The 18,950-nt window shown below is 38.5% G+C and overlaps 1 protein-coding gene across 18 annotated transcripts in view; it reads right to left on the reverse strand.

Annotated features, from left to right (window-relative positions):
* Nucleotides 1-3,814: 3,814 nt before the first annotated feature.
* tenm2 (teneurin transmembrane protein 2) overlaps nt 3,815-18,950 on the reverse strand; it is a 1,150,537-nt gene continuing 1,135,401 nt past the window's right edge. For all 18 annotated transcript variants that reach the window (XM_062973910.1, XM_062973906.1, XM_062973905.1 and 15 more), the window contains 4 exons: nt 16,998-17,294; nt 12,577-14,191; nt 9,783-9,913; nt 3,815-5,760 (listed from right to left, as the gene is read on the reverse strand). In XM_062973910.1, the coding sequence (XP_062829980.1) occupies nt 4,999-5,760; nt 9,783-9,913; nt 12,577-14,191; nt 16,998-17,294 (2,805 nt within the window). In that variant the 3' untranslated portion in view covers nt 3,815-4,998. The remainder of the gene's footprint in view (nt 5,761-9,782; nt 9,914-12,576; nt 14,192-16,997; nt 17,295-18,950) is intronic.

Consider the following 18,950-nt stretch of genomic DNA (forward strand, 5'->3'; position numbering starts at 1 on the left):
TTTATTTCAATGACCTTTCTGCCCAGGTCTTTTACAGCACTTGTTAATGACAGAATTTACTTTGTTATTTGATTGGTGTGTGTTTATATTTTGTTTATACTGAATGTCTAATGACGATATTGGGTTGGATATGTTAGATCCCATCAAAATCAGTTAGACATATGTGACCTAGTTTCCACTCTGATCAGTGGAACTAGTGTGCAACTCAATGTCAGACATTAAGGTGAATACGTGTTTTCCACAATTAATTTCTTTCCCCTCCTGTGATGGGATTTCCTCAGAGACACCTATCTTAACAATCAGACTTACAAATGAAGTCAACATGGAAAATATGTAAATGAGGGGAATAGGGATAATCTATGACATCAAATGTATTGTTTTAAATCAGGATTAGGAATTGTGCTGCCTTCCAGATAATGCTGATCCATAACGCCCACTGTTCCTCTGTGCTGAATATTCTGGGTAGAGTTCCTGGCAGTTGCAGCTGAGAAACATCTGAAGAGCTGAAAACCACCCTCACCCCAGTTTTGATCAGTATGTGGGAGATCCCTTTGGGACTATGGAGCAGAAAAGTGGAACATTATTTGCCACAATCAAGTAAAACCAAACTTCTTTTATCTCTGTTGATCTTGATTGAGAGTTTAGTTTTATGAGGGCCCTTCTGGCATAAATGAAAAGTAGGGCTTTCTCCCCCTTGCTCCCAAAAGAAGGCAAAAATACATGCTCAGATAGCTGGTTCAACAAGGAAATGCAATGATCATTTGTCATGAAGCTCTAATATCAGTGGTGTAGAAATATTTTTGTAAGAATAGCAGTTGTTTCAAATTCCTGATAGGGCCAAGGTAGTTCTTCGCATCCTTTGTGTGCGTCACAAGAGACTCTGCCATTACATCCTGCTGTATCCACTCCAATGAATTCACCCAGCATGAAGTGGTAAAAGAAGTAAATAAGATAGAATAAACCAACACATTCCTCTCCTGAGTATAAATCAATTTAAAGCAGAATAACATTGAAAAGAATAATAGTTTCAGTTCTTTTCTCCTGATAGCGCAAAGTGTTCTGATTTACCAAAGAAAGCTGTATCTTTATTCCTGCAGGGAGATCTCTCTTGGTTTCCACCTGTATTAGAAAGACGACCAGCTTCATTCTAACACTGCAAGCACCTGCCACCTGTTTTCCTTACCTGTGCAAGTAAGAGGCTGTGGCCAGAATCCCTGCTTAAGTTTAGCAGCCTTACTATGTGGCTTAGTGTATTTGGAAGGCAGCATTGACGTTGTTGGAGAGGGAAGCAGGTAGAGATACATAGAGCACATTCCTGCCACAATATCCTCTTCAGTGAATTGCTGCAGCATTTTGCTCCCCTCTGTTTGTGTCACCTGTTTGTGCTTATCTGGTGCTTAATGGCCACACAGGATAGACTCCATACAGTTTCCCCGCCACAGAGCCTTCTCCTGCTTTCAGAAACAAACTACAGGTAGACAGAAGGTACAGTCCAGCCATTTCCCTTTACAGATGATTTCACACATTCTCCGCCAACACTCTTTTCAGCTGCTGTGGCAGATGGCCCGATATTCTGAGGGAACACAGTGTTTGCAAAGGTTATGGGCCCTAGAAAGCACTTTAGGAAAAGGAAAGAACGCATCTGTACTTAGGTGAGCCCATTCTGAAATCCCTGTCAATAGGTGATTAGTGTAAGGCAAAAAAATGCCTCCACATGTGGGGTCAGAGTAAGTCATGCTGAACAGGCAGATCCCGCTTGAAGGTAGGAGAATATCCCATGGTTTCTGTAAAAGCAACCCAGATGGTGTAATCCATTAAACAACTTTATCAGGAAAATGGTCTGCACAATTATAATACCACGATACCACAGTAATTGCCATCACTGCATCCTATGGAATCCTAGGATTAGTAATTTTGCCATAGGCACTTGAGCTCTCTGGCCCAGAATGCCAAAAACCACAGGAAGCTACAAATCCCAGGAGTACATGGGATGACGCCATGGCAGTTGAAATGGTATCAGAAACCATTTTCCCTAGAAGTCCTGGAAACTGCAGAAATCTTTAAAAACAAGAAATCCTGAACTCACATTCCCAGGATTCCTTGGGATGCCAAAGCACTGAACCAATGAATATATGTGGCAAACAACATCAGGTGTTCAAGACAGCAAAAATGAGTAATGAGGAAGAAAAGACAAGTGAGGAGAGGCTGTAGCAGTTTCCTTTTGCCCGAGTCTACAAGGAAGACAGACTTAATTGAATGCAAACTACTTTTGCACTTCAAACTCAGCAACTGAAACTGAGGACAAAGGGTGAAAGTGGGAGGAGAGAGACCAGTGGGACATTTGAAAAACAGCTGAGAAGGTGGGCCAACAAAGAATCAATTAGAACTCCTCTTGCCAAAGTAGGTCAGTTGGAGGAGATGTGACAATTAATTGAGACTCTCCTGCTAAATTGGGACAGTATGGGTTTATAATGTAAATACACAGCCTATTGAACATTGTCAAGAACATGAGTTTTGCCACGTTTTTCTTCATTTATTGTATGTACTTGCTTGTCTTGACTATATATTATGTGCAGTGAGTGAGGAGTGTGTAATTCTTTAACCATGCTAGTATTTGCTTGTTAGCTAGGAAACGTTTGTCTTGTCTGGTAGAGTTCTGCCATGCATCTGTACGGAGAGGCAGTAACAGGCACGTAGTTTCAAGGCTTTTCTTGTGGAACATTTCAAACATTTTCTTTTAATAAGCCAGTCTGGGGGAAATTCACACAAAAGGGATTGGCGTTGCCTATTGATAAATGGTATGAAAGCTGGAATAGCTTTACCTATAAATGTATTGTGCTGTTATTTACTCCTCAGATCTAACTATGTGTGACATGCTATACTGTGATCAGCCCTCTTGTCTTGAATAAAGCTTCTAGACTAGGAGAGCTTTATTTCCTGAACTGGATTTTGCCTGTACATGACATACAGTAGCATTTACTAAATATTGCTGAATTGCAGACAGATTTGTTCTGTACTGAGCTGTTAAATCGCATTTTTGCCATTACAACTACTCGACAACAAGCCTCTTCAAAAGGCTTTGGAATAAAAGCTGAAGTTTTGCACTTGATAGCAACTGCACAAACAAAGGAGAAGTTGCAATAAGTGGAAAGTGATGTTTGGATTATTACAATGGACTGGTTGATGCATTGCACTGCAGCAGACTCATGTTGGGAAGCTGCGCCTAAGCCCAGCACCCTGAAGGTATAATACAGACTTTTATTTACAGTAGTATTTCCAATTCTGGTGTTCGCTAGATACACTGAAGTAAAACACTCACCATCCACATATGACTATTTATTAACCATGGATAACATAGTGCAATATATTTGGAGGGTGCCTATTTGGAGAGAAAGGTTGGTTCCCATAAACCACTTTCATTAGTACAAAAATGAATGAAGGGGTGACATGTGTATGGAAGATTTCTAAATGAAGACATTATTATTTTGGTAACAGTCTAGTGAATATTATGGCAAGAGAGACACTCAAAGGAAATTTAAGAGCTTAGGTCAAAATCTAATTGTGAGCCCCACCTATAACAGTGCAGCTTAATGAAGCTGATATAAATGCTGATATACCAACTTCACACTGCTTTCAATAAATCTACCCTATTTTCATCCCCAATGTAATACCACCATTCAACCTTCAATATATATTGTTCTTGTGCTATCTTCATTTCCTTTTACACAATTAGTAATACATTTGAAATCTTGGTGACTAGTTTTCCATTCACTTTTATCAGAGCATTTCTAGAAAGGAAGACATTAAATTCACAGGGGTTTTAGAGACTTTATTTATGTATAAACAATTTAAACACTTTGCCATAAATTATCTTTGCCTGTCTCTATTCTTTGCTTAGCAGCAAATTAAAATTAATATAAAAACTCAATGAACAATTCATACATGTATATTACAAAAAAGTTCTGTACCAAAGTTCTTATTAGACTTGTTTTTATATTTTTTTAAATATTTTTCTCTCTCTCTCTCGGTGACCATAATGTGATTGTCTCAGTTTCTCGACCAAACAAACACACTAATATTTTTTTTTCTTTTTTTAAAATCTGAAACAGTGATTGTGCCTTCTGGCTGATGTATGTACAGGGTGATCTGAATTGGTGCCCATTTGCAATAGTGTTAACACAATGCCCACAGCTCTACTAGAACTGATACCAACAAACTACTGAATCTAAACAGACTACACCCTGTAACTGTGTTATACTGTCCACAATGGAATCTTCAAAGACAAACAGAGTATGAAATTTATCAGTAGTGATTTATAGCCACCATTTTGAATTCAACTTTACACTCTGCCCTCTTTGAATAAATTAACTTTAGGCCAGACAAAAGCAGGGTCGGAGTGCAAGTGCAGGTTTATATTCCTTAATATATTTCTGTTACTATTTCCAGTGCTCTGTTGCTCCCGTTCTCCTCATTTCTTCCAGTTGCTACACACAAATCACCCCAGAAGTCATGTAATAAATGAACCTGTATTTTGCTTTTTAAATGAAAAACCTCTAGAACGTTTATCAAACAAGCAGCCTGAAGGATCTTTATTTCTCTCCGTCAGCTGGTCTAGTGGAGGTGGGTGGCCCTCTTGGATTTCTTGAAAGTTTGCTCACATGTGAATGGAGTGAGGTAATATAAGATGAGGCCTTCTCTCTTAATATTTTTGTTTTGATTTTTTTTTCTTTAGACCCAGAACAAGTGGGTAATATTTATGGGGTACTTTTGAATTTGCACGGTTTAAAGTTTTCAGTCTGGCTTTAGTCCACTTCAGGATGTGGTTTGTAATCACTTGGACAGCAGCATTTAACTCAAAAAATGTGAGCTTTCTTGCCACTTATTATCCCAAAGTAGCTCAGCCGAGTGCCCCCCTGTTGGTCTTCATCTCCTTAGGAGAGGAGATAACAGTTGTAACTACTGATTCATCCAGGCAAAGGATGACAGCAGGTTAATTTGTTACCTCTTTCCCATCTCGTTCTGTCTTAAGAACTGGATGTTGCTGCTACTGTCTGCCAGCTCTGGGTACTGCTCCACTGGGAGCACATAGTATCCCTCGTAGCCTTGGACCCTCCCTGTGCTCAAAAGCTGCTGCTTCTCTCCTTCAGTCCACAGGCGGCTGCCCTCTTTGCCATCCCGTGCCTTCTGCTGCTCTTTGGCCCAGGCCAACCCTAGAGCGCGCTGCCGAGCTTGGTCCAGCACTCTCGCCTTCTCTTCGTCCAGCGTGTCAGGGGTTAGGCCATAGCGGATGTTAAGGAGCAAGGTTGAGTATTGGAATTCGATATTTGTAAACCTTCGAGTCCTTCCATTGACCAAGAGGGTCGGCTGCGAGACTGTCACATTGACACCGCTGTCCAGCACCTTGCGCCCGCTAGTCATTGCCAGGGTGACCAAGTCTCCATCAGATGAGCCGACCTTGACAAAATAGTGAGTGTCTTTCCCCTCAATGCTGTAGTGCATTTTTTCCAGGTAGTAAGCATTGTTCAGCACTGAGGCAATCTTCCGACTGTCTTCTGTTGTGATGCTTGAAATACCGGTGGTTACTCTGCCTTCCTTCACAGCAAACATGATCCCCTTGCCAATAATTGGAGTCATGGTGGCAAACCAGTGACCCGCTTTCTCTCTAATGTTGGCATGTAATTTTTTAGATATGACTTGTCCTTCAAGGGCCATGAAGGCTTGGTTGTGCCTCTCTGTTGCTTGCTGTACTCCAGTAATTAGCTAAAACCAAGGAAAAGAAGAAAAAAGTAAGTTACTTTCTTTATAGATAAGCAGTTCAGCACAGACTCCAGGTTACAAACAAGTCTTTTAATAGTCATTAAAAGCTTCATGTGAATTAGAATTGAAATTGGGGAGAAATACAAGACATGTTCCTTATTTCTTTTAGCAATGGACATTATCATGGGAGGATCTTTAGCAAATAATTGTTTTGCGAAGACTTTGGATGGATCAGGAAGCAGGGCTTGCTTTTTCCTTTCTCTTTGCACCATAGGTTATTTGCCAAACTGTTTTTTTTTTGAAAAGGTTAAGATGAGCTAGACTAGAGGCTTACTCTAGTTTAAATCTAGAAAGACAGGCAGATAGTTGAGCTGCAGCACATTATGAATCAGACAAATTGCAATTTTTTCAAGTATACTGGGTACAGTATTTTAAAATACATAAACTGCTTCCCTTGCTCATCCTGAACTGATCATAATCAGATCAGCTGAACTTCTGATTTTTCTTCGAACAGCCTGCTAGACAAGTCTCTTTTTGAAATTGACAGCACAATCCTTTGAATGCCAAGTCAGAGGTAAGTCTTACTGAGTTAAAGCAAATATACACCTAGCTCACACAGTCTTGATGGTATGTTTCAGCATGCTTATCTGCTGTTAAGAATATTGATACATCATAATTCTCGATGCACATAAAAATGATGGGATACTGCATTACCTGGTGTAGTCCTACAAATGGAATCTGCAATGGCTCCCTACTCCCAGGACTCATGGTTGTGCTGCGCTAACCCCCTGAACAACCATTTTGTATTTGGTGGAAAGTCTTGTTGAGAACAAAATAGCATCTGGTTGTGCAGCGCGGATTGATAATATCTTCCCTTGAGATGTACCAGGGTTTTGTTTGTGCTTTTCCTGCATGGAAGCAGGTTGGACTAGATGGCCCATATGGTCTCTTCCCACTCTGTTATTTTATGATTCTGTTATTTGGTGGATGATGTCATCTGTTTATGTTTGTCTATGGGGCACAGCCAGCTCCTTCTGTGAATCCTTGCACTTACCATTAGTTGTGGAATGGCAGTTCAGAAGGGTTATTTCACAATACCATATGTTAGGGAAGGTTGGTCATTGTGAAGGTGGAAGATAATACCAAACCTCTGTAATGACCAAAGAAAGTCACTGGGCCTACAAAAATGCAGATGCTCAAATTCAAATGGGACAACAGTGGAGGTGGCATCAAATTCTGTCTGCCAGATGTGTTGGGCAAAGTGCTGTACAGACTTATATTGTGTACATTTAAATCTGCAGATCATAAGCTGGTGGATATGGTAGGCCCATGTACCTTTGTGGGCTCTCTAGATACCTCCTTTTACTCAGTTCTTTTTACTGCAAATAACAATTGCTGACATAATCAAACAGGAGGTTCCAACAAAATGAGCATGTCTATGCCCAATAGAAGTGTAACTGTTTTGACACTCCTGTGACTTTCTTTAGACCATACAGTATGTTTTTTTACACAAGCTACAGGGTAAATTGTGCACAAAAATACAATAATATTGTTAACATGGATGTGACTGAAGGTTGGAGTAATCATGAGAAAATTTATGTTTCTCTTTTTAATGATGCATTATCTGAAGTGTGCCTGCAGATGAAAGAGTTTATTATATTTTATTCTGACACAATGCTTGTTAGATTAGTAAATAGAAGCCATTAGGTTAAATACAGCAACAATTTTATTAATGGGAACAAATTAGTCAAGATTATTCTAATGTTTTAGTTATAATTCATTACATTAATCCAAAATAAAGAGTGCCTTTAATTTTATCTGAAATTGTACTTGGATTTATATTGAACAAGAGCTCAATTAATGACTTGGAATAGAAACAGCAGTCAGCCCTCCACACTTTTTAGGGTTAGAGCTACAGGACCCTTGCAAAACTGGAAAACTGTAAACAAAAACACTGCCATTATTTTTCCTCTTTTAGAATCTCTGTGTTCTGCAGTACAACTCTGTTCTTGCATTGGAAAACCAGAAATATTTTCTCTAGAAATCTGTAGGTCCTTCAACACAACTCTACAGTGCCTTCTACCATGTTGCACTGTGGGATCTAGAGATTCCCAGGGAACATATTAATCAAATCAACAAATTAGATCTGCAAAAGTGAAACTTGCAGTGTGGAGCACAGCTGGATAGCAGTCCCCCACTACCACATATAATTTCAGGTCATGTTTGTAACAGGGTCTAAATATTCTAGAGGCACCAGATCCATTCTGATCTTGAAAACTAATGGGCCAGCACTGGATGGGAGATCACCAAAGAATCTCAGTGGAAGGAACTGGCAATTTTTCCTCTTAGTATTCCTTGCCCATGAAAACTCTATGAAATTCATGGTTTAGTCTTAAGGAAATTGAAGGCACCTATACACAAAATGTCTGACACATGATATTCCCAAATTAAAGTACATTAACACCAACTGTGCCCCCTCTCCCAAGAATCAAAATTTCAACACTGTATTTACTTGAGTCTAATACTCACCTTTTTTGATTAAATTACATTGCCAAATGCTTCAATGACGCATTAGAATCATGTACATAATGAATTGTGTGAAAAGGCCCATTGGAACCTGAAGCCCCAGAGGCCAGATGGGGAGGTATGAAGAGATTGTTCCCAGAAGTGGCAGCAGCCCCAGGGCTCCATGGTGCCTTGAGAAGGAGGAGGAGTGTTCAGCTGGTGACACAGTCATTCCTGCCCATTACTTTCAGTCAGGGATCCCTAGGAATCTGATGATGTCAAGGTGCATAACTGCGCCTTTGGTGACAGGAGGATAGCCATGTTTTCTGATATTTTCCTGCTTGCATAGTGCCTGGGATAACCCCTCTCCCTATTTCATTTTCTCAATCTCACATTTCCTCACTCTCCCCATTTCATTTCCTCTTAGATGATCTAAAGATCATCTAAAATTACATATAGGTACCTTCCACACTACGCCTATATCCCAGAATCTGATTCCAGATTATCTTCTTATCCCATATTATCTGGCAGTGGAGACTCATATAATCTATCTTAAATCAGATAATCTGGGATCAATCCTGGAATATAGAGCAGTGTAGAAGGGGCCTTAGCTGAACTGCTTAGTAGTGTCTCCTTGACTTAGTAGTGCTGCCCTTCTCACTCAACTCCCAATTCTGACTTACAGGGCAGTGACTACTGAGAGCAACAGGAAACTGTTCTGATCAGTATGAAGCAGACTGACATTTCTACCTTCCTGTTACTAGCTGTCTATGGCATGAAGAGAATATGCAAGAAATATCCTGTTTCTGACTCTTGCAATGGATATTGCGCATTGGAGCAGTGGAAATGTCAGTCTTCTGCAACCTGACTGACAGGTGAACAAATCCCTGTTGTTTGCAGTATCTACTGACTGGTAAAGTTATTACTGGAGTAAGGTAAAGGTTTCCCCTTGACATTAAGTCTAGTTGTGCTGGACTCTGGGGAGTGGTCCTCATCTCAATTTCTAAATCAAACATTGTCTGTAGATGTCCAAGGTCATGTGGCCGGCATGACTGCATGGAGTGCCTTTACTTTCTTGCAGGAGCGGTACCTATTGATCTACTCACATTTGCATGTTTCCGAACTGCTAGGTTGGCAGAAGCTGGGGCTAACAGTGGGAGCTTACCATACTCCACAGATTTGAACTGCTGACCTTTTGGTCAGCAAGTTCAGCAGCTCAGCGGTTTAATCCGCTGCACCATCAGGGGCTCCCATTACTGGATTCCAGCCAATATTAACTAATTTGGAGATTTGCTTTATTGTTATTAATTAAAAATATTTCAAGGGCAAATGCTGAAAAATAATGCTAGCAATGATTTTCATTGACAGCTAATAAAGAAGATAGAGTTTGGGACAGCTGATTCAGTTTACTTCATATTTACCTTACTGACTTTGTCAATAAGACCTGTTGTTATTACATTTACAAAATAAGGCTAAATGCAAACAAATTCATAGTGTGGATAGAGAAAACTTCTGCTTACCTGTCCATTTTCACAGGCCTGGGACTCTGACAGCTCAAAAGGAGGTGGCACAAAGTACATTTTGGCTCTTGGGAAACCAGGAATAATGTTGCTGAGTTGAAAACCAAACATCACTAACCAGCTTTTGACATCTGAGAAGTAAAAGTAAATACATGTGTGAATTCTGAAAGTGCATTAAACATTGAGAGCACTGAACATTAATTCCGAATTACAAGATAGGACAGCATCTTCAGAATTTTGCCATGTACACACACACACACACAAACACACACACTAGCCAGTCTCTGTAATAAACATGTCCCTGCAAATATGAAAACCTTGTTGTGAATGTCTTTTTTAAAGAAGTTGACCAGTGGTAGGAAAGGTCCCTCCCTAGGAATGGTTATTCACTTTGTAGGAATCAGAAGAAGTAACTTGTTTATGAATCCTCTAAAGCAGTGCTTCCAAAAAATTTTTAATCATGGAACCCTTCAGAAGACATTTATTCTTTGTTTATTCTTTATGGAACCTTACGTCTATCCCTGATTTCTTTAATCAAAATATATTCCAGATCATTTTACACTAATTCAAATATGTCTCCCAATTTACTATATAATTAAAAAGAGAAATGTGGAATCAACATGAAAATTTTACTACACGTGAATCATTTGTGTTCAGGTAGCAAATAAAATATTTAAATGTGTAGCCAGTAACTACATACTTGACAGCAATAGTTGTAGGGCATAATAGCTATTATTGAGACTGTAGATCAAATAGTTGGCCTTGTGTGGAAGAAGAGGAGGGGGAAAATAGCGTTTCATATTGTTAATTTTGGCTTGAGGAATCCATGGTTCATGAAAAGCTGTGGGAACTGCTTAGTGACAAAGCTATATTGAGCAGCTAAGCCACAAATGGTATAGCAAATGTGCTGTAAAACTGGTTAGCTGTTGTTTTCTGCATGTGTGAAAAACTCTACAATTAAGTATTGATGCAATGTATAAACAATAAAGGCCAGAAGAACCAAGTGTTGCACTTTCGCTCTGTTCTTTTTCTCTTTAACCAAAACTTGAAGGTTTCAACGTACATAGCATATTTCTGCTTATCCATTTTGGCAATTATAATGCTTCCTCTTCACAGCTGCTTTTTTATCTGCAGGTGGAATTTGACTCAAGGCTTTGGGGATACATGTCAATTCTTTCTATTCAAACCTTATTGCAATACCCAAGAAGTATATTAAGATACAATACATATTCAACAATCCCACCCTCTTAAAACATAATCATTTACATTTCAACTTTCCTGAAATATATTATTTCTTGTTTTAACTACCTCTGAAATTATAGTAGCTGCATGGGGTGGAGGGGTTCTTCCTCATTTTAAAAAATGCTGGGATTTTAATTATGGCATACTGCACATCTAATCCTGAGAAAGTACATGTTGAATAGACCTTAATTGCCTTTCTTTTAAAATACAGTTAGTGACTAGTTCAGCACTGAGTGATTCTGCTAAGAAGAAAATGAGTACCAGTGGAACGGAAATTAGGACTTCCTCCCAAACATATAGAATACAGAATTTCTTATGAAAATGCTTTCAGATTCATTTTTCAAGCACAGATTTCCTGCTTGAAACACATAATAGTTTGGGGCACTTAGATTGTGGTGCTTTTCACTTGTAACACTTGCGGGCCCCCCATCTTCTTCCTTTCATTTTGTTTTTTATGAGAAGAATTAGGGTTAAGGTGGGTGGACGGAATAGCTGCCTGCTGTCTTAAATCCTTTGCTAGTTCTGACTAGAGTAGACCTCTTGAATCAATAGGTTTTAACTGTTGATACTTGATTTAACAAATTGTTACACAAGTGTACTTGGGATTAACCAACAAAGTGCTTACCAATATCTTGAACTTACAGTGCAATGAGCTGCCCAATGGAAATTACCTCGACTATCTTCAAACATGTCTACGGAGTTGTCCATAGGTACAGGAGAAAAACTGGATTAAATCCAAAATTAGTTATACTAAGGTCAAACATACTAAAATTAATGGAATTTAAACTGGTAGCAACTCAATTGTGCACTGTTCATTTCAGTCAATCTATTTTAAGGACAACTACCTTTGGATTAAATTTGTTATTTCAAACTTTAAGGCCCTCCTTGCATAAGCTAGACTTTCATTTTAGGTCCTACTAGAGTTGACCGTATTTTTAAACCATTTTAGGATGCTAATATTGACTTGATTTATTGGGCACTAGATTATTTGGGAGGAATCTGGCTTCAGTTTTTGGTGTTGGCATGAGTTTGTTTAATTGACTTTTGCATAGCATAAAAAAATCTCTCAAGGGTATAACAAAACCTTACTGAATTAAATGGCTGCAATGGGGGAAGCAACAGTGTTTAATCAGATACCTACTTGTAGTGTGTTACTAAAAAACTATTAGACTCTATTAATCACGAAGTTTTGGTTTATGATTTTTCTGATTCTTCTAGCAGGCAGCTAAGAAATGAACCCTCATGCAAATAATGGCCCAGTTTTCATCCAATCTTGTGTGCACAAATATAATCGATCTCAACACACCTTAATCCCACAGAAAAGGGTAAAGGATTGCATACCCAATTTTACAAGAACACAGGAATTGGACAGTAACCACAAAATCATGAAAGCCCTCCCCCTTGTACAGCTAAGTAATCCCTGTAATTAGACTGAAGATGAGCTTCCATAGTTAAAAAACTAAAATTCATATAGGATACTAAATGTAAAATCTCAGCCTTGACATCTCTCCACTATGTTCCTTAAATCTCTAATGTATCTATCATTTCTCACCTGTCACATAGTTCTTCAAATCCAGTTCATTGCTGAGTGGGTTGTTGCTCTTGAACATATACAGATTGAATGGAGCAGGTTCCTTACCAATATTTCTCCACATTGTGTAGTCGGGAGAGGTCCAACGTCCAGCCAAAACATCATAATCTCTTTGAGTAAAGTGGACTAGTTTTGTTAAGGGATCATACAGTCCTCCATGAAATCCAATTACTATTTGGAAATCTGGGTTAGTATCATGATAGATCTCCCCATATGCTGTATATTGTAATTGCTTGATCATTAGGCCATTGATGCTGAACACTGCCAATGGTGTACCTGTGTTATCCGAGGCAACATAATATTCTTCCCCACTGCTGCTTTCCATTGCAAATAGATGGCCTTGTAGATCATAATAGAGAGAGGTAATTTCTGAATTGGAATGATTATACACATGAGTTATCCTAGTTGGGTTGTGAAGATCAGCATAAAAATACTGAAGGTGGTGTCCCAAGTTGGTTTTGAATGAAGCTCGTCTTCCTAGTCCATCATAACGGAACTGAATACTCCATCCATTTGCTTTATTGTATGCTCTTGTTAAGAGGCCTTTGGAATTATACTCAAATATATCAGAACCTCTTTGGCACAGAAATCCATCATCATCAATTTTATATTGCACATCACCCAGGCGTGTAATCCTGTCTCTCAGATCATAGCGCAGTGGCATCAGCCTGACACTGTTTCCAGGATTCAGGAGATGCAGATTGCCATTGAGATCATAACTGTAACGCCAGTTTGGCCTGTCATTAACTGCCACACTCTGGAGCTGGCCATCACCATCATAATCATAGGTGTATTTAGTTGTGTTGGCGTAAGGCCCAAGCTTCAACTCTCTCTTAGTTACTCTTCCCATACTGTCATATTGCACTGTCATCCAATACATGAGCGAGCGGAACATTTCATACTGAACTTCTTTAATACGTCCATGTGTATCAAAGTGTTTGCTCAATGTCATCACAGCAGTGGTAATTATCTGATTTATATCATAATAAATTACCCCAAATTTGCCAAAGTGCTCTACTTTGCCTGAGATTTCATCATAACGATAAAGGTCAACTGGAAGAGGTATTTCACTTATTATAGGCTTGATGCTAGCAATTCGAAAACTATTGTCATGATAGGTATAATCAAACCTTGCATTGACCATACCTTCCTCGGAAAATCGGTAAATCTGTTTGTCAACCAGAGGACCAATTTTACGATAGCGGATGGTGCAAGAAAAGCCACCGCTCTGTAGATTAACCATTTTGAGAACTCCAGTGGTTTCATCATATCCAAAAGTCACTGCTGTACTGTCATATACAATCTCTGACAACTTGGATAATTTTCCATATTTGTAGAAAACCTGCCGACCAGTTCCTAAAAAAGATGTTTTCAAAATCCTTCCATCATCACTGTAATCAAAAATCACTGAGGCATTACTCTCAGGAGGGTTATAAATATTTCGAATATAGCCAATCGACGTATGGGTGGACATACTGTGCCGCGCAATGCTTGGCATGGTGACAGCATTCAGGCGGTCTGAAGAATCATATTCAAAGATGTACTGCCGTTGACTCTGAAGTAGTAGCACCATAGACTATTGCAAAACAAATAAAGAAAATAAATTAGATGCTGCACGGTCAAAAATGTGCCAAATAGGTTTTAGAATTACAGTCTGAGAACACATAAATAAAGATAAAAATGAACATGGTTGACAATTCCATCCAGTGTTGTTGACATATAGCTAATAAATATGTTCAATAATAATTTAAAACCCTCCAAAATTTCAAATATAAAATCAATATGAAAATCTTAAGTAGGTTTTGCCAAATTCTCTTTCATTTTTCTTTTATTTTAAAAAAGAAATGTTGATTCATTATGATGCTATTTCCACTGGGAATTCCCTCCTCCCTTCTAGACACTTTAATAATAACAGTATTTAGAGAACAATAGCATTAGTAAACCTATTTTAGATGGCCTCCTGAAAAGTTAAATAAGCATCACCAAGAAAATAGTTATGTAAGGCCCAGAGATGAGCTATCTACTGCTATTCCATCTATTTTGGTCTGTGATAATAAGTAAAAAAGTACCATTTTCTTATCATAAGGTGACTTCATGGCAAAATTTAATCATACATCTTGTTACCACATCAGTATGTATTTACAACCGAAACCAGATTGTGGTAAAAACATTCATTTTAAGAATGGATTCTTTGTATTCTCAATGACCGTTGACTGCTGTAACAGTTGCCTTTTTCCACATTCAACTAGAATTAATGAGGCTGGTCCCCAAGACAACTGAGTTAAGACTACAGAATCATCAGTTCATGTAATGATAATACAGGCAGTCCCCAAGTTACAAACATCCAATTTACAAATGACTCATAGTTAAGAATGGAGGTAAGACAACAGGAAGTGGGAGAAATCTATCCCAAGGAATGGAAATTCACTCCAGGAAGATTTATCATGGGGAAAAGGAGTTTTATCACCAATCCTTATCTCTACAACAAGCCAAATTGTTCAAAATCCAATTATCACAGGGTCAGAAAATGAGGTGAAATCTTCTGAACTGGGGCACAGATAGTAAAACAAAAGCCACAGGGGTGTTAACCCTTCCCTATGCAGTCCAAAGCTCTATCTATAATATTAATAATAATAATAATAATAATAATAATAATAATAATAATAATAATACTTTTTAAATACCCCACCACCATCTCCCATAGGGACTCGGGGCGACTTACAAAATAGCACACAAAGATGCCATACATAAAATACATAATACATAAAATGAAATACATCAAGTTGCAAACAACAATAACATTGGGTTGTTGTATGTCTTTCGGGCTGTGTGGCCATGTTCCAGAAGCATTCTCTCCTGACGTTTCGCCCACATCTATGGCAGGCATCCTCAGAGGTTGTGAGGTATGGATAAACTAAGTAAGGGAAGGAATGAATATATATATCTGTGTAGAGTGTGGCAAGAGTCCTTTGTCACTGGGAGCCAGCATTAATGTTTCAGTTAATCACCCTAATTAGCATTGGAGATGTTTTTGTCTCTTGCCTGGGGGCATCCTTTGTCCGTCAAGCCCTCAGAGTTTTGGTTTCTGTTGGTTTCAACAGAAAGGAAGAAACCATGAAAATGAACAAAATCTGGCTACCAGTATTACAAAACTCCAAAATCAAAACAGTAGATGGGAACCAAAACTCTGAGGGCTTGACTGACAAAGGATGTCCCCAGGCAAGAGACAAAAACATCTCCAGTGCTAATTAGGGTGATTAACTGAAACATTAATGCTGGCTCCCAGTGACAAACGACTCTTGCCACACCCCGGACTCTACACAGATATATATATTCTTTCCTTCCCTTACTTAGTTTATCCATACCTCACAACCTCTGAGGATGCCTGCCATAGATGTGGTCGAAACGTCAGGAGAGAATGCTTCTGGAACATGGCCACACAGCCTGAAAGACATACAACAACCCTGTGATCCCGGCCATGAAAGCCTTCGACAACATATTGAATAATATTGAACAATAACATTATATTAACCAGGTATATAAATTGGATAAAACAACTGCTATTAAAATAGAATCAGTTAAAAGATCCATGTAATCAATATTGCAGCCCAACTGAATGCACAGAATGTAGATATAAAGTGCTAAGTGATAGGCAATCAGTTCTGGTTACTGTCTAAACATTATCAAATGCCTGCTGGAAAAACCAAGTTTTTAACTACAGTGTTGTAGTGTAGGGGCTTGTCTGAGTTCCCTGGGGAGGGTGTTCCAGAGCTAGAATGGTGGTGGGAGGAGGGAGGGCCTCCCCAGCAGAACACACCTCCCCAGCATGAACACGCTGGTTCATAGGGAGAGATACGGTCACAAAGATAGGCTGGACCCGAACTATCTATCATCTATCTATCTATCTATCTATCTATCTATCTATCTATCTATCTATCTATCTATCTATCATCTATCTATCTATCTGTCTGTCTGTCTAGAGTTACACTTTAAAAACATACCTGTTTCCACTTACATACAAATTTAACTTAAGAACAAACCTACAGACCTTGTTCATAACTCAGGAATTGCCTGTACTTTATTACTGATTCCAATTCAGCTTACATAACTGTTCAGTGATATGTTCTGCATTGTTGCAGGTCAAAGATGCTAAAGTTTCTATGATTTCTGTAATGCTAATCAATTTTACTAGGAAGTAAGCTTTATTGTGTTTTTGTGTGTGGCTAAACATGCACAGGTGTTTGCAATTAGAAATTAAATGATTCTAGTTAATAGAATATTAATTGTTTTTCATTTAAATGCATGGGCATGTCTAAGCAAATTGCAGAATGTACAGACTTCAGTATGTGTGATGCTATTATCTCATATGGAAAATTGCTTACTTTTTCCAGATACGTATAACTCCATACTTTTCCATCTGCAAACATACGGGAAATAATCCTGCCTTGTTTGTCAATATCTGTTTTTTCACTCATGGCGCCGCGCTGAAGTCCAGCCAGTCGTCCACTGGCAAAATAAGACACATTCACAGCAGCAAGCCCACTGCTGGGTAGCCAGAGAAAAGGGCGTCCCAGTTGATCATAAATAATACGCAGCGTAAACTTCCGGTGGTCATCATATATTTTTTCTGTCCGAATGTTTCGGTCATAATCAATAGACAACAAATTTCTTCCATGGACCTGATCAAAGAAAGGATATGGATGTTACAATACATAGACATAAGAAGAGTAATGTAGGACAGCATACATTGTTCACTCACATACTATTTCATAAAATGTATTCAAGAATTTTGCTTTCATTGGTCTTGCTTTGTGTAGACATCAGAAGCATGTCCCACAGTGTTCAGTGACACTTGCTCCCTTACAAATACAGTAGAGTCTCACTTATCCAAGCCTCGCTTATCCAAGTTTCTGGATTATCCAAGCCATTTTTGTAGGCAATGTTTTCAATATATCATGATATTTTGGTGCTAAATTCGTAAATACAGTAATTACAACATAACATTACTGCGTATTGAACTACTTTTTCTGTCAAATTTGTTGTGTAACATGATATTTTGGTGCTTAATTTGTAAAATCATAACCTAATTGGATGTTTAATAGGCTTTTCCTTAATCCCTCCTTATTATCCAAGATATTAGCTTATCCAAGCTTCTGCCAGCCTGTTTAGCTTGGATAAGTGAGACTCTACTGTATATTTAGAATTGTGTGCTTAGAAAAAAAAGAAGAAATTACTTATTAACAATTTGTACTGAGATTAATACTTTGAATACAAATATTTACAGAAAGAGCCACACAATTTTATAAGATATTCAACACAGCGCAGAACATTACTTCTTAAACCTGTTTTTGGTTATTAGAGTTGTTGCTCATGATAAGTGAATTACTTCATTTATTGATATTATATTTTTAAAAATCACTTAAAACATAAGAGTGACCTCAAATAAATAAATAAATGACCCTCTCCCAAATATTTTAGGAACTATGGTGGTGGTGGTGGTGGTGAGAACAGTGATACCACTTGTTCCATTACTTTCCAAAAAAAATAACCCAAGTAATATTACTTCACCACTTATCACATGTTCCTTCTTTTCAGCACCGGAGTAGGGCATGAGGTGATAGTCCTGAGGAATGTTTTAGTTTGAGTAGCTGAATACAGACCCCTGCATTAAGCAATGAACAAATCTCTTCCTGTGGTTTCAAAGCAGTGTGTTGTGCCATTTCTATTCAGAGCAGGTTCTAACTATCCTAAGGTACTAGCTTTGCCTGACCCTGGAAGCCAAGCAGGATCAACTCTGGCTAGTTTTTGGATGGAAGACCGTCAATGAATGCCAGGTGCTATTGGATATATTTCCAAGGAAGGAACTGACAAAATCACCTATGAGTATTCCTTGTTTAAGAAAAACCTATGAAAATAATGGGGATGCCATAAGTCAATAGGTAACAGAGAACAAAGCATACTGAATGTATTTCTAATCCAATAACAATGGTGCTTTCTCCTCTGCAACATTATGTTTGGCTATGTCATTATCATGAGGCAACTTCCTACATTAGCAGATGCTGATGATCAGCAATCCTTCTGTACCCTCTAGTTCAGTGGTTATCAACCTGTGAGTCCCCAAATATTCCCAAAAATCCTAACAGTTGATAAACTGGCTGGGATTTCTGGGAGTTGTAAGCCAAAACACCTGGGGACCACAGGTTGAGAACCACTACTCTAGCTCATTCCCCTATGTATGATAATGATGGAATTTGTTGAGTCAGATAGATTGCTTTGAAACATCATTTCCACCCATTTAAGTTGCCATTCTGTATTTCAGTTTTGGATTCATAACT

The sequence above is a fragment of the Anolis carolinensis genome, chromosome 2 (assembly GCF_035594765.1).
Source record: "Anolis carolinensis isolate JA03-04 chromosome 2, rAnoCar3.1.pri, whole genome shotgun sequence".
Lineage (NCBI taxonomy): Eukaryota > Metazoa > Chordata > Lepidosauria > Squamata > Dactyloidae > Anolis > Anolis carolinensis.